This window comes from Aythya marila, assembly GCF_965140915.1.
Source record: "Aythya marila genome assembly, chromosome: 5".
NCBI lineage: Eukaryota > Metazoa > Chordata > Aves > Anseriformes > Anatidae > Aythya > Aythya marila.
Genome location: NC_139046.1, coordinates 35,744,521 through 35,769,109, shown reverse-complemented (window position 1 = coordinate 35,769,109; position 24,589 = coordinate 35,744,521). Strand labels below are relative to the sequence as shown.

General features: G+C 37.6%; 1 protein-coding gene across 8 annotated transcripts in view; it reads left to right on the top strand.

Annotated features, from left to right (window-relative positions):
- PCNX1 (pecanex 1) overlaps window positions 1-23,717 on the top strand; it is an 86,745-nt gene extending 63,028 nt beyond the window's left edge. For 4 of the 8 annotated variants that reach the window (XM_082760938.1, XM_082760933.1, XM_082760936.1 and 1 more), the window contains 15 exons: window positions 449-626; window positions 1,015-1,123; window positions 1,711-1,840; window positions 2,154-2,212; window positions 2,907-3,122; window positions 3,530-3,783; window positions 4,710-4,940; window positions 6,250-6,350; window positions 7,178-7,328; window positions 9,324-9,554; window positions 9,900-10,174; window positions 11,791-12,032; window positions 13,053-13,489; window positions 14,892-15,032; window positions 18,654-23,716. In XM_082760938.1, coding sequence (XP_082617064.1) covers window positions 449-626; window positions 1,015-1,123; window positions 1,711-1,840; window positions 2,154-2,212; window positions 2,907-3,122; window positions 3,530-3,783; window positions 4,710-4,940; window positions 6,250-6,350; window positions 7,178-7,328; window positions 9,324-9,554; window positions 9,900-10,174; window positions 11,791-12,032; window positions 13,053-13,489; window positions 14,892-15,032; window positions 18,654-18,794 — 2,896 coding nt within the window. In that variant the 3' untranslated portion in view covers window positions 18,795-23,716. Of the gene's footprint in view, window positions 1-448; window positions 627-1,014; window positions 1,124-1,710; window positions 1,841-2,153; window positions 2,213-2,906; window positions 3,123-3,529; window positions 3,784-4,709; window positions 4,941-6,249; window positions 6,351-7,177; window positions 7,329-9,323; window positions 9,555-9,899; window positions 10,175-11,790; window positions 12,033-13,052; window positions 13,490-14,891; window positions 15,033-18,653 lie in introns of all 8 variants that reach the window. The other 4 variants (XM_082760935.1, XM_082760934.1, XM_082760939.1 and 1 more) reach the window with 2 other exon arrangements.
- The last annotated feature ends 872 nt before the right edge of the window (window positions 23,718-24,589 follow it).

Here is a 24,589-nt window from a genome sequence, read left to right as displayed (position 1 = left end):
CACTATAAGTTAGATTAGTATAGTTGTGTTGGAAATAACCCAGTATTCAGTAACATTCTCTTGCTGATTAATCTAGAGCAATTCCAGCATTTTTGCATCTTTATATTGATGACCTAAATTTAAGGCCTTATGTTCAGAGTAGAGGGATATTTATTTCACCTTTGATTTTCTTTAGTAGGACTCTTTCAAATACTTACTATTATTTTAACCTAAATTGGCTTGAAAATGCTGATGGAGAGGCTTGGATAGTAACCTCTTAAAGTCTGAAATTGCTTTTAAAGAATAAATAAAACTAATACAGGCACCACCACCACCATGCAAGACAAATGAACAAGTCTAAACCTTGAGTTTGAAGAGATTGGCATTGTAAGACAGCAACAATTTAGCTGGTCTATAAACCCCTTCAGACAGCAGATAAATAACTGTTTTCTGTGAATTTCCTTCACAGGTTGGGTGCTTTAATGATCACAATAGCTGGCTTGAAGTTACTGCGTTCATCATTCAGTAGCCCAACGTGCCAGTATGTCACTGTTATTTTCACAGTGCTCTTCTTTACTTTTGATTACAAAAGTTTTACTGAGACCATGCTGCTAGATCTCTTCTTCATGTCCATACTCTTCAGCAAGGTAACTAACTCTCTGTTTCTGGTCATCCAAAAGGGAAAACTGGCTATGCTCTTAACTGATAACTGATCCAATCCAGATCCATAGTCCTATTGGCACTTTAATCTATATGCTATAAGACCTTTAAGACTTCTCCTTCTCAAAGCATTTGTTTGCTTGATAAAGCATATGCATCTTTCTAAAAATCTCACGAGTTTCTGTTAGTAGAACGATGTAGTGCATATTGTGTCACTTGCTTCCTCATTGCATCCTTTTTGTAAGTCTAAAGGCTTCTGGTGGACCGGAAAGAACTCTGGGGGAACGAGTAAACTCCTCAGGATATATTGCTGTACTACAAAGCATGTTGATTTTTAGCAAAATAACTTATTTTTCTTTTATTTCTTTTCCACAGCTTTGGGAACTCTTTTATAAGTTGAGATTTGTATATACCTACATTGCTCCCTGGCAGATCACATGGGGATCTGCCTTCCATGCTTTTGCCCAACCCTTTGCTGTGCCACGTATCCTTTAAAAATGCTGACTTTTTGTGAAATCATGTCTTATGAATTCTCAGTGTTGCATTATAATGGTTATGTATTATACCTACTGAATGAGCAGGCTTATCCGATGAGCATTAATGAAAAACTGTACATGCTTTTGACCATGCTGCAATGATGTGAGTTTTACACTAGCAGACAAAGCAGGAACAGAATTCTAACATAAAAGAAACATAAAGTAGGAGTTACTTCATTCTGAAAGTGACATAGCTTTTCTTCTGACAATCATTTCCCTTTTTCAAGAGTCATGAGCTATATGATCTGGGATTTTGAGTATTGCTTGTGTAGACTGGTTTGAATGGAATATTAAGTTAGCATTCTTTGTAGAATTTTCAGAAAATTATCAGCATGTCCAGTGCCAAACTGTCACCTGTTTGTTTGTAAAAGCAAGAAAAATGCCCTCTATAGCTGGAGATTGTAGAAATGTTGCTGCACAAAAATTCTTGGAGTTTGTTTTATGTTTACTTGGTGTTGCTGTATACTTAATGTACTATTATAGAAGCTTGAAAAAAGTTTTTGCTGCTTTGCCTTCCTTAATCCTTATCCTACAGATTCTGCAATGTTGTTTGTCCAAGCAGCTGTGTCAGCTTTCTTCTCTACTCCACTGAATCCTTTCCTGGGAAGTGCAATATTTATCACTTCTTATGCCAGACCTGTCAAATTCTGGGAAAGAGACTACAAGTAGGTGAAATAAGACCTTTAAAGTTTGTGTCCTTTGTTTTTAAACCTGTAACTGTGTCAAAATAAGTGTTCATCTTCAAGAACTGCTATTTTATTTTCCCCGAAGAAAATTATTTTAGAGCACTGAATGTTTTGAATGAACTTGTTTCTGAAATAGTGTGGAAGCTGATCAGTATCTACTTTAGCTTTGTAGGTAACTTGTGCTCAGAGATATGCAATTTTAAGTTTTTTTTTTGTTTTTTTTTTGTTTGTTTTTTTTTTTTTAAACATTAAGATTACAGTATTGTGAAGTGCAATTTTCATTTTATTTCAGCACAAAGCGTGTGGATCATTCAAATACGAGGCTGGCTTCACAGCTTGATCGAAATCCAGGTAACCTTCCCAGTCACTTTTCTATTTAATTATTATATATATATACACAACACAGTTTCTCTCTCTTTCATGAGGAACGAAGATATAGATGATTTTTACAGGATTCATGTTCAATTTGTCACGTGATTCTTCTCCAAAACCACTGTTGTCTCCTGTTACTTTTTCCTGCGTCATCTCTCCTTGCATTATTCTTTACTTTCCTGTAAGCTTTTCATGTTTCCCCACTACTTTTGTGTCTCTGCTTTACTTCTTCATTTATAATCATTGTATGCATTAACTTTTTTATTCTTAAGTTAACTAAAACCAAACATTATTTGAGAGTGTCTCAATGTCATGGTGATGAGACCTCTACAACGGTCATTATGGAGCAGCTTCTGTGCTCATTTGCATTTGAACATTATTATATGGAATAGATTGATGGGAAATGTATGAGTGAAACTGAAATAATAATTTGGAAAATGGAGAAGTAAGAAGGAAAAAATGTTGGTCAAAAATCTTAAGCTTCACTTAGAATTAATTTGAAGTAGTTGTCTTGCAAAGCTTGAGGCAGGGCGAGGAGGAACAGGGAGTTGATGACCTGAAAACTACAGTAGTGTTAAGAAAAACATAGCACATGAAGTGAATTGATAATTGACAACCAAGCTTGAAGTTTTTCTGAACATGGAAATGATAACTTCAATGAATCTTTCTGCAGGCTCAGATGATAACAACCTGAATTCAATCTTCTATGAACACTTAACCCGTTCCCTTCAGCACAGCCTATGTGGAGACTTGTTATTGGGTCGGTGGGGAAACTACAGTACTGGGGACTGCTTCATCTTAGCCTCTGACTACCTCAATGCACTAGTACACCTTATAGAGATAGGAAACGGCTTGGTCACCTTCCAGCTCAGAGGGCTTGAATTCAGAGGTGAGTGTGTTTACACATCATTAACTGTCTATGCCACAAAGTAGCCTTCTCTGGAAACTCTAGTTATTTTCAATTCCATCCTGTGAATTAATTGCTTTGAAAATGATCTTCAGGGTCTCTTCATGCCTCTCACCCCTTGTGAGGAAAACTAGCTCCCTCTAACAGAGTTGATGCTATATCTTTTTCAATTTTAGTGCAATGGCTATGATAATTCATTCATAGTGCAACCTAACTAGAATATGCCATTCCACCCTTGTTCATTGGCAGGGAGTTGACCTGTTGTTACAGAAACATAATTGGAGACTGTCTTGGTTCTAAACACTTTTAAATAGAAGTCAACGTTAAAACAATTGTATAAAATGTTTAACTCTTTCTTCTCTTTTTTTTTTTTCCTGTTTTCTCCTAAGGAACTTATTGTCAGCAAAGAGAAGTAGAGGCCATCACTGAAGGTGTAGAAGAAGATGAAGGTTTCTGTTGCTGTGAACCTGGCCACCTTCCTCACATGCTTTCCTTTAATGCTGCCTTTGGGCAACGTTGGTTAGCTTGGGAAGTGCTTGTGACAAAGTATGTTCTGGAGGGTTACAGTATCACTGACAACAGTGCAGCTTCCATGCTTCAAGTCTTTGATCTCCGGAAAATTCTCACCACCTACTACGTGAAGGTATAATTCAGTTCAGTACAAGCTTGGGGGGAGGTAGCCAGGTTACAGCCAGGAGCTGTTTAATGCCTTGAACTTCTAATAGTTCTTGTGAGAGGATCATAGAATCTGATACAAGTTATAGTTGTATAAACAGCTTAATCAAAGGACAGAGTTGACTGTAATGATAATTACTTCATATTTGGGTTTATGAGTAGGAAAACAACCATGTAGCCTTGGACAAAGAGAAGATGCTATTTCTAGCTGAGACTTGAGTAGAAGCTGAAAGGCTATTACTCAAATGCAATAGCTGTGTTGTAAAAGAAAAGTAAAGTAACTGGTATGTTGTTCTTAGAGAAAGCCTCAGTATTCAAAAACTGCCCATAGCCATCTTCGTGGGTTTTCTGTTGTTTAAAGAAGTCCTATTACATCTGCAGATTTTTTCTGTAGACCTCACATAATCTATTTACCTGCTACTCATGATCTGTTGTAAGCTACTCCTTCAGAGCTGAAAAAAGTCATGTTGGAATATTTCCAAGACACATACACAAATGCTTTTTTCCTCCAAATAGAAATGTATTGAACTGTCTTGTCCTTAATATTTGAGTTATTTTGAAATTTACTATCTAAGCGTCAATATTCACTAAATAAAAACACCAATTTAGTTATTTTTCTTCAAAATTAGTGAGTCCTGAGTCCTGTTCTATCTGTTTTTCCTTATTCCCTTGTGCATGTTTTGAACTCTTGATAGTCTCTGAAAAATACGCATGTATACAAACCTGTATTGTGTTTTCTGTGCCACCAAATTTGTTGCATCTGTGAGCTAAATAAATGCTATCATGTATAATTTCTGTTTGTTATCAAGGAAATAAATGAATGAGTTGAAAAAATCTGAGATTAACTTTTTTGTTGCAATACTGACTCATGTATTTTTTTTACTACTGTTTCAGGGAATCATCTACTATGTCACAACTTCCCCCAAGTTAGAGGAATGGTTAGCTAATGAGACAATGCAGGAAGGACTGCGGTTGTGCACAGACCGCAATTATGTTGACGTAGACCCAACATTTAACCCCAATATCGATGAGGATTATGACCACCGTCTAGCAGGGATCTCAAGAGAGAGTTTCTGTATGATTTATTTGAACTGGATAGAATACTGCTGCTCTCGAAGAGAAAAGGTAGGTATGAATATGTGAGGAAAGGTATATGCTATTCGAGGATTCTCATTTTTTTTCCTTGTTGGCTTGACTTAGTATTTTATATATACATAAAATTGAAGCAATGATTGTATAATTGAAACATCAGTATATGGGTTATTGTTCTTGATCATTTGCTCTTGAGATTTGAATTTAAACTACATCGTATACTGCTTAGAGAAGCTGTGTCCGCTAATGCCTTTTACAGTTACCAAGTCAAATGAATCAGTTGAAAGTTGCTCAGCCATTTATCTGAATAGAGAAAGGTGTGTTTATAGAATTGATGTTGGGTGTTCAGATGCCAACGTTTCAAAAATAACCCTAAAATAGAAACCTGCCACCAGATTATAAGATTAACTACTTCTTTATTAGCATTCATATTATACCTCTACCTTGAACCACTGGAACTGTAAGTTTGTGAATGATCATCCCGTATCCTGTTCTTTTCCTCTCCAAATCTTCCCACCTTTTAAATAAGGACACTAGTATGTCAGTAGAAGAATGCTTTGATTCTACAAAAAGCTGTATGTAACGTTTTCTAAGTAGCATTGCATTTGAGAATGAGCAATAAGCGATTGATATTAAAGGACAGGAATATAAAGTGATTTCACTTGTTGAATGATCTGCCAGAGGTTTCAGAGTTGAGCTTTACTTTTGGAGTGAGAAGCTTAAGTAGCCCATTTTAAAAAAAAGCCAGAGAAAGTCTTTTCAATATATTAAGTGATTATCTTGTGAAGCATTTTGTGTAGGTATTGAAAATCAGGTTCAATCTTTTAGGTGCATGCTACTATTTTGTTGGTAAGTATATACCTTAAAGAGCTGCAAATAAATGGCTTGGGCTGAGGGTGAGTGGCTCCCTGAATAAGGTGTAGTCTGGGGAAATTTTGGATTAACTCAATCATATACTCCCAACCAGTAAATGAGAATCTGTGTTACTCACTAAAAATATTTTGTCTTAATGCAATAATCTTGCTATTCAACAAGTTTTCATACAACATACACAGTATCCATGAGAAAAGTTGCTTACAACTGTTCATCTTACTGTTCCTTTTTTCAGATATAGTATGGATATCTGCCTTTACAAATATGCAGAGCATTTGCAACTTCTTTTTTTTTTTAAAAAAAAAAAAAAAGAATTTCTAATTAAAATCTGAGTAAGAATGATGGGTGGGGTAGGTACGTGCATATAGATGCATTTTTTGTGTGGCTTTTTATTCTTTCAGTCAGAACAGTTCTGTGGCAATTCTTTCACTCCATTCACCCTGATTTTTTTTTTCCTCCTTACTGCAAGCCACTGGATTCAAGTAAAGATTCACCCCTTGTTACACTCTGTTATGGACTGTGTGTTCTGGGGCGGAGAGCATTGGGAACAGCTTCACATCATATGTCTAGGTAATAAAATCTTGTTCTAAGCTTGCCTTTCTCAAAATCACTCCAGATTCCTAGGTTAGATGTTGGATAAATAGCTCTTCGTGAAAGAAAATAAAATATAATGTCATCTTTCCTTAAGCTGGACAGAAAGACAATGTAAATATAGCTATGTGTTTCAGGAAACTGCGAAGTAATGGCTTTTAAACAAAATAAATAGGTACAATCAGATGTGGAAGCTACTGGTTAGCTGGATACTGACTTTAAACAAACAAAAATAATCACTATTTTACTTAACTTTCATGGAAATAGTTTACTGTTTCTTTTAAGTACCAGCAAATTGCCCCATGAAGGTCTTGTAGATACACAGTCACAAGAATTTTTGGACCATTTGATTTTTCATTCTGTTCATAAAAGGAAATGATCTCACTGAGTATGAAGACGCTGTTGAAACTTGTATTCAGTGCTAAAATCATCCACAAGTGAAGCTCCATCTCCATCTCCTTTTTGATTGGTCCACTATCGTATACTCCCTGAAAAGTTATATCTTTTAATAATCTCCTGAATAAAATCAGGCATTTTTCAGAGTTTGTTTACTGTAGTTCATATAAATACAGTCTGTTGCATATGCGGTTTCATCACGTTTAGTGTACATAGACACCTCATGTCCGGACTTTGTTTACACATATGTTTATGCATATGTTCCATCTTCCTCCAGTCTTCTCTTTTCTCTATAGAGAAAAATTGTTTGTTGTTCTGTACAGCTTAGTTTTTGCACTCTTGTCAATGATAATAATTGTGGAAATGTTAATATTTGTGTTAATATTTGGGCTGACTTTTCTTCTCAACAGTAATCTGGAATCCTTCTTGTATGGCCTACATGCCCTATTTAAGGGTGACTTCCGTATATCATCAATTAGAGACGAATGGATCTTTGCTGACATGGAATTGCTGAGGAAAGTAGTGGTTCCTGGAATACGAATGTCACTTAAACTACATCAGGTGAGAGATTTGCCAGGAAACTGTCTCCAGCTCTTTTTATAAGCTTTATTTCTATATATTCTCTCTTTTAAAGGTTAAATGTTCAGAGAGATACTCAGGGCACTCAGCTCTTATTGACAGGCTTCGATGACTATTTTCCCCAAAACTTAATGTCTGAAGATATGTAGGTGGAGGTAGTGCTGTATATAAAGACAGCCAGCACACTTGTTCTTGTATCATCACACCTTACCACTGAGACATCAGATTCAAGTCTCCAGGGAAAGTAGAGGGAGAAAAATAAAAATCTCAAAAAGAAAAAAAAAAGTGCACGTTACAGAAGCAGACAATTGAAAATGAGTAAACATCCCATATTGTCCTTTGTTTTATTACAGCTCATCTGGAAAGGGATATAGAGAAAAAGGGAATGCAGTTTATGCTCAGAGCTTGAAAATTACATAAAATGTAGATCAGAGAATATTTCATACCCTGTTTCATATCTGTCTAGAGATAATTCTGTTATGAACAGTCTATCTGGTATTTTCCCTCCCTCTTCCCCTCCCCACAAATATGTATCTGGCTTACAAGTTTATCATGCTATTCAAAGCTGCATAGCCCTCTCTCTCTGTCCATGGAGAGTTGTGCTTTTAATTCTTCTTTTGAAGTGTTATAATAACAGGCTCTTTAGTGTTATTCATTCATTCTGTCTGAAGTTTCAGGTGGGAAGAAGCATTTCAATAAGCTGAAATTGGGGTTGGTCTTTTAGTAAGTGAGAGTGAAGTTGAACAGTCCTGAATTCTGTCTAGCAAGTCTGTTTACAAAGGTTAGCAAGTACAAGAAACTTGAGCAGTAAGTTCTTAGAGGTGTGTGTGTGGGGAAGCGTTGGTACTCTAGAAGAACAGTGCTTGGAAGTTACAGCAACTAGGTAAATATTAACTGTCTTTTTTAACAGTAGTTCGAGTTGCAGTTTTTGCCTTCATTGCACATTCTCAAAGTCTCAAAGTTAGCAGTGATTGATTCAACTCCTTCACATAACACAAGGAACTCCTCAAATTTAACAGAATGCATATAAGTGTTAAAAGTACATGTAGCAAAATGGAATAATTGCAAAATCTTGGTTGAAAGCTGCAGAAGTACACCTGGAACAGTTCAGAAATGTTCTCAGTATGTTTGGGCTACTGTTCAGAACGGGCTTAAGTCACAAAATAAAATGAGGAAAATACAAACATTGAAGAATAAAAGCAGCTTTTCTGAACATCATTTTATTAATCTACGATGGGATTTTATTCACCTGCAGTGTAATACCATAATGAGGCTTCGGGCAGGATTGGGAATTTAGTTATTAGCCTGTCCATTTTTATCTGAGAGTAACACGCCTGAATACTGAATTGAACTTGCAAATTTGGTGGGTTTACTTGACTGTCAGTAGTATAAGTTCTGTGATAGTATCTGTTGCTGAAATAGTCTGTCGTTAAGAATTAATGCGAACTTTTTAATAGAAAATACAGATAAAACTTAGCGTGTTTCCTCCTGTAGCTATTTTCATATAAGTCTTAATAGTGCTTTGTGACTTGTATGTGACTTTGTGAATAGTACCTTGGTGAGTTTTGCAGCTGAATGCTTATGAGTAAGCTAAAAGGCTGCCTGCAAAAACATTTTGGTTTCAATATGAATACATGTAATATAAACTAGAATGGGTTGTCCAGAGAAATTGTGGATGTCCAGTGTCTGGATGTTCAAGGCCAGGCTGGATGGGGCTTTGGGCAGCCTGGTCTGGTGGGAGGTGTCCCTGCCCATGGCAGGGGGTTGGAACTGGGTGATCTGTAAGGTCTGTTCCACCCCCCAAATCATTCTATGAGTCTATAAAATCCAGTGTAAAACTGAACTAAAATTTACTTGAATAAACAGGTAGCTTGTTTCAATGATTGCTTTATGTTATAGGAAACAAACTTTTGAGGTGTGAGAGGTTTTCTTTTTATATGTAGTTACATCTGAAATGTCAATCATTCTTGGAAACAGGATCACTTCACTTCTCCAGATGAGTATGATGATCCTTCTGTCCTCTATGAAGCCATAACAACCCACGAAGAAAATCTAGTTATAGCACATGAAGGGGACCCTGCTTGGAGGAGTGCCGTTCTTTCCAATTCTCCCTCCCTACTTGCCCTGCGCCATGTGATGGATGATGGCACCAACGAATATAAAATCATTATGCTGAATAAGCGCTATCTCAGTTTCAGGGTCATTAAGGTAAGCTCTGTGTACATTCCACAGAATTACAGTATGTTGTGGTATATCTTGATTATACTAAACTGTTATGTTAACTCAGATCATTACCTTACTGTTACTGGCCTGTCATTGCTGGGACAGCTTTGTCTCATATAGAAGTATTTCATCAGGAAATCCGTTCCTGACTTGAAATCTGTCTGTCAGTTCAGCCTTTTAGTGAATATGAATGGTTGTAGCTCTGTAGTGTAGTTCTTTCACATGTACACTTGTAGAAACCTGTAAAAGGCAGAGCAGTCTGCTCATGCTCTCCCTGTTTCAGTTTGACACAGCTTTTTTACTTGGCTTCTGTCATGCTTTTTTTTGCAGGTGAATAAGGAGTGTGTGCGTGGCCTGTGGGCAGGACAACAGCAGGAACTTGTCTTCCTGCGCAATCGCAATCCAGAAAGAGGAAGTATCCAAAATGCAAAACAAGCTCTGAGGAATATGATCAACTCTTCTTGTGACCAGCCAATTGGATACCCCATCTACGTCTCACCTTTGACTACTTCCTATTCAGATAGTCATGAACAGCTTAAGGAGATTCTTGGGGGAGCTATCAGTTTAGGAAATATAAGAAACTTCATAGTGTCTACGTGGCATAGGTGAGTTGAGGAAAAATAGTGAATTCTCATTATGTATTCACGATGCTATATGTCATTAACTAGTCTCATACATGCCAGCAGGGCATGATTTATAGTATTCAGTGGCATAAAAGCAAGCTTTGACTTTTATTTTGAGTACATCCGTAGAATATGATAAGTGGAGATTAACCTGAAGATTAACCCTGGCAGAAGGAATTGATCTTCAAGGCATACAAGAATTAAGCTACAAACTGACTGACAGCTTAGAATAAAACAGAGGACAAAGTCTGGGTGCAAGAATTACAACTACAGTTCTAATGTCAGATCTGATAATGAGACAATGTAACTTGTGTTACTTTTGTTTTGGTACTGTTAATTTTACTGTCTAATCAGAAAAGCAGAATTTCTGCCTGGTAAACGTGCAGTGTGCAAGTGCCAGTATTAATGGTGTTAGAGTATGCCTATACATAGTAACTCAGGCTTTAGTTATTGTTCAAAATTGTATGAATGGTTTTAAATATCCTGTATGTCAGAGCTAGAACAAGTAACTATTAATAATGTAATCTACTTTCCATATCACCTCCTGGTAGCCCAATACAAACTCTTGCTGCGATGCATTTCATAGGCCATAAGAACTCTTACTTCACTTCTGGCCCCTTACGACAGTGGCTGCAAAAGCAACAGTGGCAGCAGTCCTGATGCTGTTCTGGTGGTCTTATGTACACTTAGACATCTACAGCACATCAAAACAGAACATGCTGCTTCACCCTGGAATGTGCCATATTTATTACAGTCTGAGGTGTATGTCTTCTATCAGCATCTGCTTGTCTGACATATGGATAGAGCAGCAGGTAAAAGAGTAACACAGAACAGTGTTTGGATCCAAGCTTTTCTGGAGCGCAGGGGCAAATAAAATTGGAAGTGATTTCTTGGTGTATTTTGAGCGGGACAGAAAGAAAGGAAGAATAAAAAGTAACAATTGAAAGGATGAACAAATATGCTGTACTGTGTGTCCATCAGCGGTTTACTAGTGCAAACAACATGGTGAAAAGCCTGTATGATTATATACATGGAATATGTTTGCTAACCTGTCATCTGAATGTTCAAAAGTCACACAAGACTTGATGATTGAAATAATTGCAATATGTTTCAAACAACTGCATGTCCCTGTAAGTAACAAGAAACCAAATAAACTAAAACAAAAAACAGCAACAATAAAGTTGTTTTCCTGCTCGTATAAATAGACAAAAGACTTTTGCAGTGTAAGACCACATGTATGTTAAAGAGCATAAATTTACTAAACTGATATAAAATAACCAAGATGTTCTCCCAGCATTTTATATTTAGAATTTTATCACTTCGGAGTTGGCTTTTTTAAAAAGCTATTTTATCTAAACTCTTGGCTTATCATAACTGTGACTTGAATGGCTGTCATGAAGAAAATGGCAATCTCCTAGAAAGCAACATTTATACTTACAAAGCCTATTCTGAGAAAATAATATTCCCTAAAATCAGATAAAATTGTCTCTACAGGTTGTGCTGAGTAAAGCCTTTTGCTTGTCATCATAAAGCACTTTTTTTTTTTGAACCCTGATGTTCAGGTGACCAGACTTAATGTAATTGCATTATGTTTTCAGACTAAGGAAAGGTTGTGGAGCTGGCTGTAACAGCGGTGGAAACATTGAAGATTCGGATGCTGGAGGTGGGGCTTCTTGCACAAGTAACAATGCCACCATCAACGAGTCGCAGAGCAGCATGTCGCAAGGAGGAGGGAATGCAATTACAGGGCAGGGACCTGGAGCAGTACAGCACCCTCCTGTTGCACCTCATCCCACAGCTCTTCCTGCAGCTCATCCACCAACTCATCCATCTACTCTGGGTAACATTAAAATAAAACAAAATAGTTTTCTACAAGTACATTCCTATAGCCAGAACTGTCTTTTCTGCTCTTTGGATCAGGCCTAGGCTAAAAGAAAAGACAACCAGCCAAGCAAACCAACCTTGATTATGTATTATTAACACGTGCTGGATTCATCTCAAACTACAGTGCTGTTTTGTGCAATGGAAAGTTCCCAAACAGAGACTTAACCAAGAGGAGTTTAGTTACACTGCCAAAATAGTTCAAGTACCTTTTTAACTTGACGCTTTTTGTGATTCTTTGTAGTTCTTATTTACACAGTAGAATGGATTGTCTATTTCCGTAGTCCTTTAGCTAATTCTAGCTGAATCTGTACTGATCTGAAGTTAGTGAGATGATAAACAGTAAAACTGAGAAGAAAGTTTACAAATGCTGCCTTTGCTTAAAGAATAGAACTGTGTATGGAGCTGAATGTACTGGAATCTTCTGAATTTTTTTACACAATGTAATATAGGTCTGCAGCTGTCAAGAGGTATATACAGTTGCTTAATATAGGAATAAAGCACTTTACGTGGAAAAAAAACAGTTTGAGTATAAGCATTAAAGTTTTCTTCATGTTCTGTTTTGCATTAAATTCTCTGCTCCAGTTTTTGTACGTCCATTTGAGCATCTTAAAGATGCTCTTCGTATTTTGAAACATGAACATCTCTACCTGCTATGCTATCTTCAGTATTGGGAACTTTAATGCTAACACTAAGAAAAAGTTGTTAATGTGGAAGGGGCAAGGCAGAAGCATTTTTTTTGAGCTATTTGTCTTGCAGGGATTGCCAATAGAACAGAATATGGGATTCCAAGGTGTGATGAATGAAACGTACTCAAATAGTCTGCTCTATATGTGCAGCAGGGACCCTTTCCTGCAGTACCGCTGTTTCAGCTATTGATTCAATCCATCAATTTTGTACCTAAGTGCTAAAACTTGTGTGTAGCATAAATCTAATGTGTTTATCAAGCCCTACTGATTCTGTATCTCTTTATTTTTAGGCACCAGTCACAGTTCTCACTCTGTGCAGTCAAGCCTTGTCAGACATTCCCCTGCCCGTGCCTCAGTAGCTAGCCATTCATCTTACTGCTACGGCAGTCGTCATTCATCTCTTCGCACGTCCACAACAGGCTTTGTGCCTTGTCGGCGCTCTTCCACCAGCCAGATATCCCTTCGTAACCTCCCGTCATCCATCCAGTCCCGCCTGTCTATGGTCAACCAAATGGAACCTACTGGCCAGACTGGGGTCAGCGTGCAGCACGGCCTGCCCTCTTCTAGCAGCTCCAGCCAAAGCATCCCAGCCTGTAAACAGCATGCCCTTGTGGGCTTTCTAGGGACAGAAGGAGGAAGTAATGCTACTGAAACGCAGTCAGGTGGTAATGCAAGCCCTGCAAATCAAATGCAAGCCAAAAAGGATGACGTTATTTACAGAATCCAGGTGAATAGCCCAGAAGAACAAGTTAATCTGTGTTTCCTTAGCTGTGTGATTTTGTTAGTGTTACTTTGTATGGTGTTGAAATCAGTGTTTTTAAATACATACACAGCCTGGAATGTCTTAATATGTAACTGTTGTGTAGTTACAACTGGAGAATGAATGTAAGGAAAAGATTTCCTTGACAGGCAGGCTTCCTGCATGCTTAGACATCCCTGTTGACATTACCTTTTTACTTTCCTGTAGTACAGCTTTGAGAATATTAGCTGAACTCACTTTTGTTCCATGCTTAGTCTGTTTTTATTTATGATGATGTGTAAAGCTGAAGACTTTCATCTGCAGGGCTGAAAGCAACTAGGTTTTTTCTTTCAAACCAAGTAGGTTTGCCACAAATGTGTAAAAATGCTGTCACTTCCATTTTACATACATGTGTATTCTTTGGTTTTTACCACAAGTCTAGATTGCTGAGCAGCAAACAGTATTCCAATTACTAAGTTAATTATTGGCAGCCTTACTAGTTCTTTCAAAATCCAGAAACGTGTACTTGCCCTTCTAACTTCTCTTAGCCTCACATACATGTCTTTGGCAGTATATTTAGCAGGGAAACACCAAGTAGTAGTATTTAATAAGACAGATTGTGACAACGTTGGCTTCCTTGCTGACATCCATTCATTTTAAATTAAGCTGCATCCTTAGGCATAGTTAACTAAGTTAATTAACTTCAATTAAGTTAACTGATTTTACAGGTCTCTGCTTAGTAGTTTTTGTTTGCAGGCGAGGACTCTTTTATGAAATTGCATCTTCCTCAAACAGAGGGACTAAACCAAGTTGACATGCCCTTGTATAGTGGATGTTAAGCAGTTCTTCCTGTCCTTAAATAGGAAGAAGTTTTCAGGAGTTCTCTCCTGCTGCTCCTGTGGAAATGCTCATTTACTTCAAAACAATGTGTGGGTCTCAGCAAACCATGCTAGCAGATCAATAATACCAACGAATTCTCCAAGCCCATGTTTGGGATACCGTTCTCTTAGAAGTAATGAGCCAGTCCTAACAGCTTGCCATCACTAAACTCTTTGCTGCTACTGGACCATGTACTGCTGATGGTTGTTTTGTGATAGTCCAGACACTTTCATGGGCCAGTGTGGCTGAAAGAAGGGGTGAGGAGGGGTGCCAGACAACAGCAAACCCATATATTGTCATTTCTGTCTGAAGCCATAGCCTAACTCCCAAATTCTCTGCTGCTCGAGTTTATTTTTTTCGTAGTCTAGAGCTTGAGTTTGCAATGTTGGAATCAGAAATTCATTTTTGTGGCGTTAAGTCAATTGTCTGGAAGTATGCAAAACGTTACAGTTAATCTGTTTCTTTTAAATTTTGGCTGAACTAACAGTCAAAACTCAATTCCTACTTATAGTTAATGGATCCCAGTCAAGTACTGGAAGGGATCAACGTGTCAAAAAGGAAAGAGCTGCAGTGGCCAGATGAGGTGATACGGCTAAAAGCTGGAAGAAACAGCTGGAAAGATTGGAGTCCTCAGGAAGGCATGGAAGGCCATGTAAGTTTTTTGTTTAGAAGTTGACAAGCTAATTAAAAAAAAAAAAAAAAAAAAGGCAGTGTCTTGATTATATGGCAGTCTGCCTAGATGTCAAGGCCAATGACGCATGTAGTAGTAAGCTGGATCAGCGGCTGTCTTCTAAGTCAATGTTGCTGGAAGAGCAAGTCTAGAATTCTAATTTGGAGCAGAGGAATATTTCTGTAACTACATCCAAAAGATACAAGATGATTAAAATTTTGTCAGCTACCTCTCCTTCCTTGCCTTCTTCCAGCTCTTGTCATGAACTGTTAACCTCAGACATTGTGTTTACTCATCCAGCCTTCATTTTTCTTTCCTTAAACTGTTAATCCCTGAGCAAATACTGAGGGTCAATTTACCAACCAGTCCTTGACTGAATGGTTGTCTTGAATGGTTAACAGTATTTGTTTTTGAGATTATTCTGATGAAAATTGAGCCAAGTAGATTAACTTGAAATGTATTTGTTATATAATGAGTACATAATAGGTGTTTCCTTTCCTTCAAGAAGGAAATACTTTATAGCTAAAACTTGCAAAAGCTTGTTACTCGACACCTTTTCCCTAGGGGTGTTACATCTGCATAGAGAAATAAAAATTCACTGATTAGTCTGTCTTTAAGTTTAAAAAAAAAAAAAGAAAAAAAAGGCAGCTCTTGGGGTATTTTTTTCTGAGGCATACTGCTTTTAGACATCCCCTCCGTAAGACAGTAGGATTTACTTGTACATAACATCTAGGAGTAGAATGCTATTGTGAACATTCATAGTTAAGTTAGGTTTAGACAGTAGGCTTCTGGGATTTCCTTTTTAGCTATTGCAGATAAAGAGTGTCCTGAAGATGATGAATGTAGAAGGTCATACTGAAATGTGTCCTGGAATCATGAATCATGTTGCCTAGTACTGGACAACTGTTGTATGTTTTTTTAAGAGCTCAGTAGCACATTGTGCAAACTGCAGCATGTTGACATGTACAACGATTGTTACTGAAAGATTAAGCTACTGTTCTGGATGTTTCTTACCTATTTCTGGTGCAGTATAGTGGCAGGATTTTAGAATAACGCCTTTTAACCTAAGAAGAAAGGGGAAAAGCACTGGATTATCCCATGTGTGATTAGGAGGAGCGGATTTAACTTGATGACACAGTTTCCATGGCCTGCTTCAGCTGCCTGTAGTGAATGTAGTATCAGTAAAGCTATTAGTTCTTAAGATGGTCTTTCCTGTCTGATCCCGCACCTTCTGCAAACAGGCAGAACTGATTGCTACCTGTTGAAATGCTGCTTGTTTACCTGCAAGAGCGTTATTATATCGGTGCTCTTCGTATGAAGCTCAGATGCAGAGAAATACATTTCCTGGTATTACCTATGTAATAATAACAGCCACGTTCTGAGTGGCATATAGATTTTCCTGCTGCATAAAAAAAGGAAAGAAGCAGTAGTTGAAAGCAGAAGTAGGCAAAAGAGGAAGGGGAAGAGAATGATAAAAGACAGGAATAACACGGAAATGGATGAGAAGAGACAGACACATTGTTTTGTCATAGGAACGTAGGGTAGGGATTCAGTTGAATTACAACAAAAGGTTGGGATTCACAGCGGTAAGTTGTGTGTGTTCTGTATCAGGTTTCTTGAAGTGTCAAAATGTGTTTTAACTATTTAGAGGAGTAGGCTGTGTTAGTGCTGATGGTGACGATAAGGCCCTTATTTAATACTCATCTATATCTGTGGGTGATAATGCAGGGGAAGCTTTTAATTTGTGAACAGTATGTAGTCTAAGTTATTTAAAACTTCTCTACGTAGTTAAGAGAAATGCTTTCTCTACTATAATTCTTATTTTGCTGAGCATACAATCTAGTGTATATATACTACACAAAGATATCATAAGGTTTCTTCAAGCAAATTCAATTTAGCAGGTGTCTTTGGATTGGAGCTACTTCTTTTTCCAGGACTTTGAGGTATATTCTGATTTATATTTGAGCTAGAGAGCTTTTTTTTTCTTTTTCCTGACGCTAGCATGCAACCCTCAGGAGATTCTTGTCACATCTTCACTATCTAGTGACATCATTTTGTATGTTTTATCAGTCATAGAAAATATTAAAAATGTAATCTTCTTACTAATGTCAGAGTTGCTCCTTTTATCAGCATTAAATAAATGCTAATCATGATATAACAGATGGTAAAACTGAGTGTGCAGGGGGATGGTTATAGGGAGTTATAATTTATGCACAACTTGTGCATATATATGCACTTAATTTTAAAGGTTTTTTTTATATTTAGGCTTTTGGAGTCATCCCGTGACTATCTCAAAGGCACCAGTTTTAAGTTGAACAACAAGGATATAGTACTTGGACTTCATTGGGAAATGATTTATGCATCTTGGGATGGAATATTACTTTATAGGACAGCATATAAAGCTAATCTGAACAGAATTTGATGAAGTCAGACTCAGATAGACTGCTTAAATACTGTGCTGTTGCATCAAACAAGGGGCAGCTAAAGATGCTGTGCTTCCCTGTCTGAAATGCTCTCCCTGTGGATGCAGAGTAGATCACGTGCCAAGGACAAAGCTGAATCTCCTTACTCACTGTCAGAAATCTGCAGCTGTCAGCTGGGTTTAGGGAGGACTGGGAGAGAGAGGGGGATTCTTTTAGATTTTATCTTGGAAGATGTAGGTTATTTGTATTTTTGTCTTTTTTTTCCCCACCTCTATCATTAGAACTTCTGCAAATTCTGTTTTCCTGGATTTTGTGTTTTACTTAATATAATGTATATATATATATATTTTTTTTTTTTTTACATTATCTTGGCTTGAATTTAGGGTTCTTTTCCCACAGCTGACAATCTCAATATTTCTATAGAGGTGGAAATACTGAAAGTTATGATACTGGAACATACTTCTGGTTCCTTTAGGACATTCAGACTTTAAGTATGTTAAGAGCTGAGTGGGGAGTTGGTCATACGAGAACCTATATGGAGAAGAGACCTGATGGTCAGTATGAGGCATTGGATCACAATACCTGAATTCTTTTGGTCTGAGAAACTATGTGGTGATAGTTTGTGGCAGTGTTTCTGAAATCTTACACCTTTGTAATACATGAACTACTTGAAGATATTTTAAAATTAAAAAAAAATCATTTAAAATATCAACTTAAAATTCATGGTAAGAAACAAAATTAGACCAAGGGACTTGACTTAGAGAAGACATATTTTACACCTAACTACTGATAAACTACAGTTCTGTGCCATTATGTTTTGCCAAACACTGAAATATTTTCAAAATACTACAGCTGCAAGGTTATTACTTCAAAATATCATGACTGTGTGCGGTTTTTCCAGTTATTCACTTTGACCTGTTTGGCTCTGATTTGGGTCAAGTTGTTTGTGTTGAAATTCAAATCCAAGGCTAACTGTTGTCAGGTAAGCTGCAGATTTCCAGCCAGACCTAGATGAGTAGCTTATCGGTGGGTATGTGGTTATTGAAAAATAAGTGGTTAAGTCAGTACAGTGCTTGTATTACTGCTCCCTGTGCCCTCCAAGGGCCCTGAATTATCAGTCACAACTTTGAAATGGCAGCTCTGCCTAAGAAACTCATGTTTTGTTTTGTTTTTTTTCCAGGTGATTCACCGCTGGGTGCCTTGCAGCAGAGATCCAAGTAGTCGGTCCCACATAGATAAGACCATCCTGCTGGTTCAGATTGAAGATAAATACGTTGCTGTTGTTGAAACTGGAGTCCTTGAACTTGGGGCTGAAGTGTAAAACTCCTAGACTTAAACTTCCCCTTCTCAAGCGGTTCAGAAAAGAGAAGGGTCCAGAAGCAGCAGCTCCCAGGACATAAAACTTCGGTCCAGTTGTAGGAAAGGACTTGAAACACAGATTTGTCTAAGTCCCTTTCCCCAAATAAACAAGTGTAAGAAATTTTTAAGTTGTTAGCTGCTGAAGAAACATTTGCATGAAGGATAGATGATTTGTTGAGACATATCTTTTTGTTTATAAATTTTGTTTATGCATTGCGTAATGCTTTAAATCAACAAACTTTTCGGTTCTAAGATCAGAGCACCTCATATTTTTCTAATTGTTTTGCCAAAAATTGCCATGTCTTGTCACAGAGTGCGTGGAATTCATCCACCTTATTTTAAAGAAATTGACTACAAACCTTCAGTTTGGTGAAACACAGTGTAAAGGTTTCAGGAGTGGCAAGAAGAGACTGAACAGATGTATAGATTCTTATTCCTTATGAGCTAAAACATTAATGAGAACTGCACTAATTTTTTTACAGCAATGCACTAAAAACAACCCTGAGATTGCTGAGAACATTTATTTATATATATAAATATAAGTATATAAAATACCATTATTTAAATTGCCTTTGGGATTAATCCCCTCCCTCTCCATATACATGTTGATGGTAAGGGCTGTGCCATGGGTTTGGTTCTATGTTCTGTATTTCGTACAAGTGCATTTGCTGCATTCTCTTCACAATAAATGGTAAAATAACAAATATATAGAAATGTACCTGAGTATCCCTGTACTACATCAGAATCTATTGTGGTGGCAGTGGTACCTCCAATCTATACAACACGTCCAGCTTTAAAGTGGGCCCCAGTACACTATCTTTCATCTGTCCTCCCTTAGCTGGCTTTGGCTACCTTGCTTCTTTACACCCAGAGCTGGCTGTGTTGTTTCATCGGCTCTTCTCTGGCAGAGAGTTCTCTGAGTTTTGTAGGGGAGGTGCAGGTCCATGACGACCCTCATGGATACTTGAAGGTTTTTTGATTCTGTTCAATTAAAAATAAAATCTTTTAAAAGGCTTTTATAGAAGGCACAGCCCTAAACTTGTATCACTTTTACCACCTTGCCTTTTCTTTCCCTTTAGTCTTCATTCTTTTCTATGACTTGAATTTTATTTTCTGTGATTATATATTCTATGTAAGTGTAATTTGAGTATTTATAACTGTGAAGTTGAATTATTCATGTGTTACATATCCTAGGTTTTATTGTATTTTTTTTAAATGTGTGTATTCAGGGAAACACGTAACTCAGAACTATCATGGGAGTGTGAGAGGGAAACTGGTTTGGTTTTGACTTGCAGTTCCTATGACTCACTTCTCTTAATCCATAAGAAAAAAATGTACCTGTTGTGATTGTTTCCTGTTTCTGATCTGTAATTAAGTAGGATTTTGTGCAGAATCTGCACACAGTCCTCACCAGCTTTTGGGAGCAGCCATCTTCTTCCCAGTCACCTTCGCTTCTTTCTGAGTAATGTAGAAGAGACTTCTGATGTGCCGCAGAGGTTATTGGAATTATTTCTCTGACATCAGAGAAACCATGTCCATTAAGTACCTAATGTAAGAGTGAAATCATTTGGCATGAGGAGGAAAAAAAAACAAAACTGCTACCTAGAAATTATTGGTGTTCTAACTGGAGTCACTGTATGCTTTGTAGCCATGAAAGGGTAATGGTGTGTGCCTGGTAGCTGGTCCGTTGTTGAACCTTCCCAGTGAATTATACTGGGACCTTGCTTACATCGTACTCTATGCAAATTTATACTCCAAGTACTGTGCATTTTCCAATTACATACAATATTTGGCTTATGTATATTCAGTTGTATTTAACCCTGGTAGAAATGCACAGTTCTGGGTCTGCCACCATTGAAATAACCTTGCTGTTCCACATCGTTTATCATGTGCACATGATAGTGTAGTTAAGTTCACCTCCTGTGTATCTGAAAGTGTAGTACTGTAAATGAACCTTGCTCAGCAGACCGGTAATCTTGCTGTCAGGAACAAAGAATATGTGTATGTTTTAAATTGAAGATGTTTTAGTTAAGGTTTTGTTGTGTGTCCTTTCCCACAGGTAAATTACAGGGTTTCCCTTATCATTAGGAATATTGCTTCATAAAGGTTCTTTAGGAATAAGAGATTGTTTGGAAATAGGCCCCCACTTGATATTAGTTGCAGAGAAGTTTTTTCCCTGTACCGAAGCCTCGAGGTAAACAAATGACTGAAAAACAAAATAGACACTTGTTTTCTCTTATAAACTTGACTGAAGCAACTTTCAGTATGTTAACCCTGACGTTGAACGACCTATTTCACAGTCTTCAGTGTGATGATTTCACAGTCTTCAGTGTGGGATGATGACAATGTCCACTGTCCTGCTGGTAATAGATGAGAAGGGAATTAATGACTTGGTAACATAACAACTGTAGAGAATGTGGAACTGCCTGGAATTAGATTAGCAAACAGCAGATGAGAAAAAGCCTTTTCCTAAGGGACAAAGAGAATTGATAAATCTTTCTATTTTTTAAAATCTTTAAGGCTTTTAGTGTGTTGCCTTCAGGAGATGGATTTCACTGTGGCCACTTATGAGGTTAATAGATTCTTTCAGATATTCAGCAAACACCTGTTGCGAAGCAGGTGCAGCGGTTTACTTAGTGCTCCTACCTGTTCAGGATCTGCTCAACGAAAGTTACCTACTTGTGATTTCACTATTCTTTAAGGCTTTGGAAAACTAACTTCTTTTTTCATAAGTTTTCCTGCATTCAGAACTCTCAAGGTTGATATGATTGTATGTTGGTTTGTGCAAGGTTTGCGTCTTGGTTCCATTGTGAGAGTGACAAAAGCATTTGTTTTCTTCTATCTCCCCCCCAGGATAGATGTCTTTGGAAAACTGTTTTAGATGGAGATAATATTTTTGTTGTCTTTTTTTTTTCCGTTCTCTGTTTTTCTGTCTTCACGTGGTATTTTTCTCCTGTTGTGGGAGTAGAAAGGATGACTATTTTCAAAGTAGTCCTATCAGTCCAGATTGAGCACGGCATAGAATGGGTTTGTTTTTTCCTATGTTTTCATGAAAACCTCTTCTTATGGATGGATGAGTGCTTTAACTCTGTCCACTTTCATTGTGTGATAATCTCCTGCCATAAGAACATTCCAGTTAAGTCCAGTTGTATTAGCTTTCAGATAGATCCCCATCTCTTTTTTCTCACTTTTCCTTAAAGGTGGCATCTAGGTAAACACACATACTTACTGCTTCCTGCAACAAATACTCAATTGCAGAAAAGTGCTTAAAAGCCCCACTAATTGGTTTGTGTCCATCAGTTAAAAAAAAAAAAAAAAAAAAAAGCTGTTGAAGCCTTTTCATACTTCACTTGCCTGTGAAATCCTTTTTAAAAATGGTGTGAAATTTAAAACAAAACAAAAAACTGAAATGTGTATGTGACACTATGGATACCTATAATTGTGCCACTTACGCTGTATGTGATAATTGTGCTGAATTCCCTTGTGATTCAGCATCTCTGAAGTTATTGCAGAGTAGGCAGGAGAACAAGGAGGAATTATATATATATATTTTTAGTTCCATCTAGATTGAATGGTTCCTATAGCCACTTTGCTGGGACATCTGGCATGTTTCTGAGTGGTGACCTCCGTTTTCCCACCAGCTGTGTAACGTATCCCCAAGGCGCTCCTCAGCACCGCATTCACAACCCTTGTGGGAACTGAAGAACTCTTCTGAGAAGCCTAGATGACTGGTGAGGTGAAAGATGAAAACTGCTGCGGCACAGATCTGTGCCCTTGGCTGTTTGGCAAGTGGCCATAAAGCTTTGCCTGGAATAAGGTGAGGGGGGAGAAGAGATGCCTTACAATCGGATCCAACTTCAGATCATTTCTCTGATAATACACAATATCATACAACCTAGGAGTGTAGATAGAGAAACACTGCTTTAAAGATCTTTCTCAATTACAGGACTCTCCATTAACAAAAATGGAGCAGGATAGATTTCATTTCTTACAATTAATATTACTCAAATATTATTCTACTTATATTGGATTTGGGGTTATACCACCACAGGTTTTATGTACTTAATTTTATTAAGGAGTTTTATACCTATTATATAGGCGTCTATTCTTTTCTTGTCTGGCTTAGTATTTGATAACCTAATGCAGTACATTCAGTGAAGCTGGACTCTTTTGGAAGTTACACTGGTAATTACTGGTGCCTTAGTAAAAAAGTGGGTACATAACACCTTGGTGGAAAGTAAAGCATGTGGCTTGTTTCACCCCAGCATGATATGCATATTTCCAAAAGGTGATTAAGATGGCTGCTCCAAAATGGTTCGGGAGTATACATACGTCACTCACAGTCACAAACACCTGAATATGAGCAGTTTGTATGACTTCTGGTATGTACAGGTTCAAAAGATAATCCCCGTACACTTACTCCACAATGCTAAATGGTGGCGATCAAATAGCTGGATATGTTAATGACTTGCATAAAGATCCCCTCACACCAACCCCCCAAAAAGTGACAACAAGCTGCTGAATAGAAAGGAGTAAGAGGAGAGGAGAGTGTAAATGAGAGGATGGCTTTGGTTTTAATGGACAATAAAAATATATGTATTGCCTCTACCAGCAAATGGATACCTTGCCAGGGATAGGGATATATGTACCTGCGTGTCTGTGAGTGTGTGTATGTGCCTGCGTGTGTTACTGGAAACAGCCTGTAAATATTGTAGCTGTTGAAAATGGAAAAGGCAGAGAGCTTTTTGCAACGTGTTGCAGCAAAAGGACAGTATTGACAGTGGAGAAACACTGAGAAATAAAAAACTTTTTTCACGTGTTGTCATTTATTGCATATTGCATTCTCCTAAGGTGTCATTCTCACAGATGCCCTATAAGATCTACTGAGTTTACTCAAACCACTCTTTAATGAAAGATTCTCTTCTGAAATGATTTCTTTTGTAGCTGAAAGGAAAATCTTGGTTTGTAGTTTTTTTTTTTTTTTCAGATGTTCCTTTTCTCCTGCACCATCCCTGTTCTTATGCTCTTACATAAATTCTGAGTACCATGTGCACCCGTTCCTACAGTTAAAGTGTTTTTCTTGTCTCTGTTCAAGCGCAGCTTCTGTATTTACTGTAATTTCCCTACTCTTCGAATCTTTTTTTCAAGTCGTAGAACACTTAGTACTGGCTTTGTGCTTAGTAATTTTCTATTCTTCATATGTCCCAGGAAAATATTTTCCCTAGTGTGTTCTAACTGGTGACTTCAGACTTTCTGCAGTCCTTGATCTGATAGCCAAGTGCAGCATTGTGTGAAGTCCTGCGAATGCTATGCTTGCATGAGGCACTTGTTGATACAGTGATACTAATTTAAAAATACTCAGCTGCCATCTGTACAATGTATGGTCTCAGACATCTCAAATTGCTTCATGCTAGCACAGAGAATTACAATATCGTCTTCCTGCAAGTTAGAATTGTATCTTTCAAAGACAACGGTGATTTATTCATTAGAGACAGCTCCAGGTGTTACAGAAGAATAATGATTTTTTTTTCGTTCTCTTTTCCTGAAACAAAACATCATCTTCTACCTCCTGGAACTTGCTTCTGTTTTCCTGTAGTAGATGAGGTAGTCTGACCAACAACTGTGTTGGGCCTCTGGGTTATCAGTAAAAGGGGAGAGTACGAATGTAACAAGTGGTGTCCCACATGCTTGTAGGGAAACATGAGTCCTTTCTAATAAAAGCGAGCAAGGGTAAGGAAAACTTCAAAAGATCTGTAA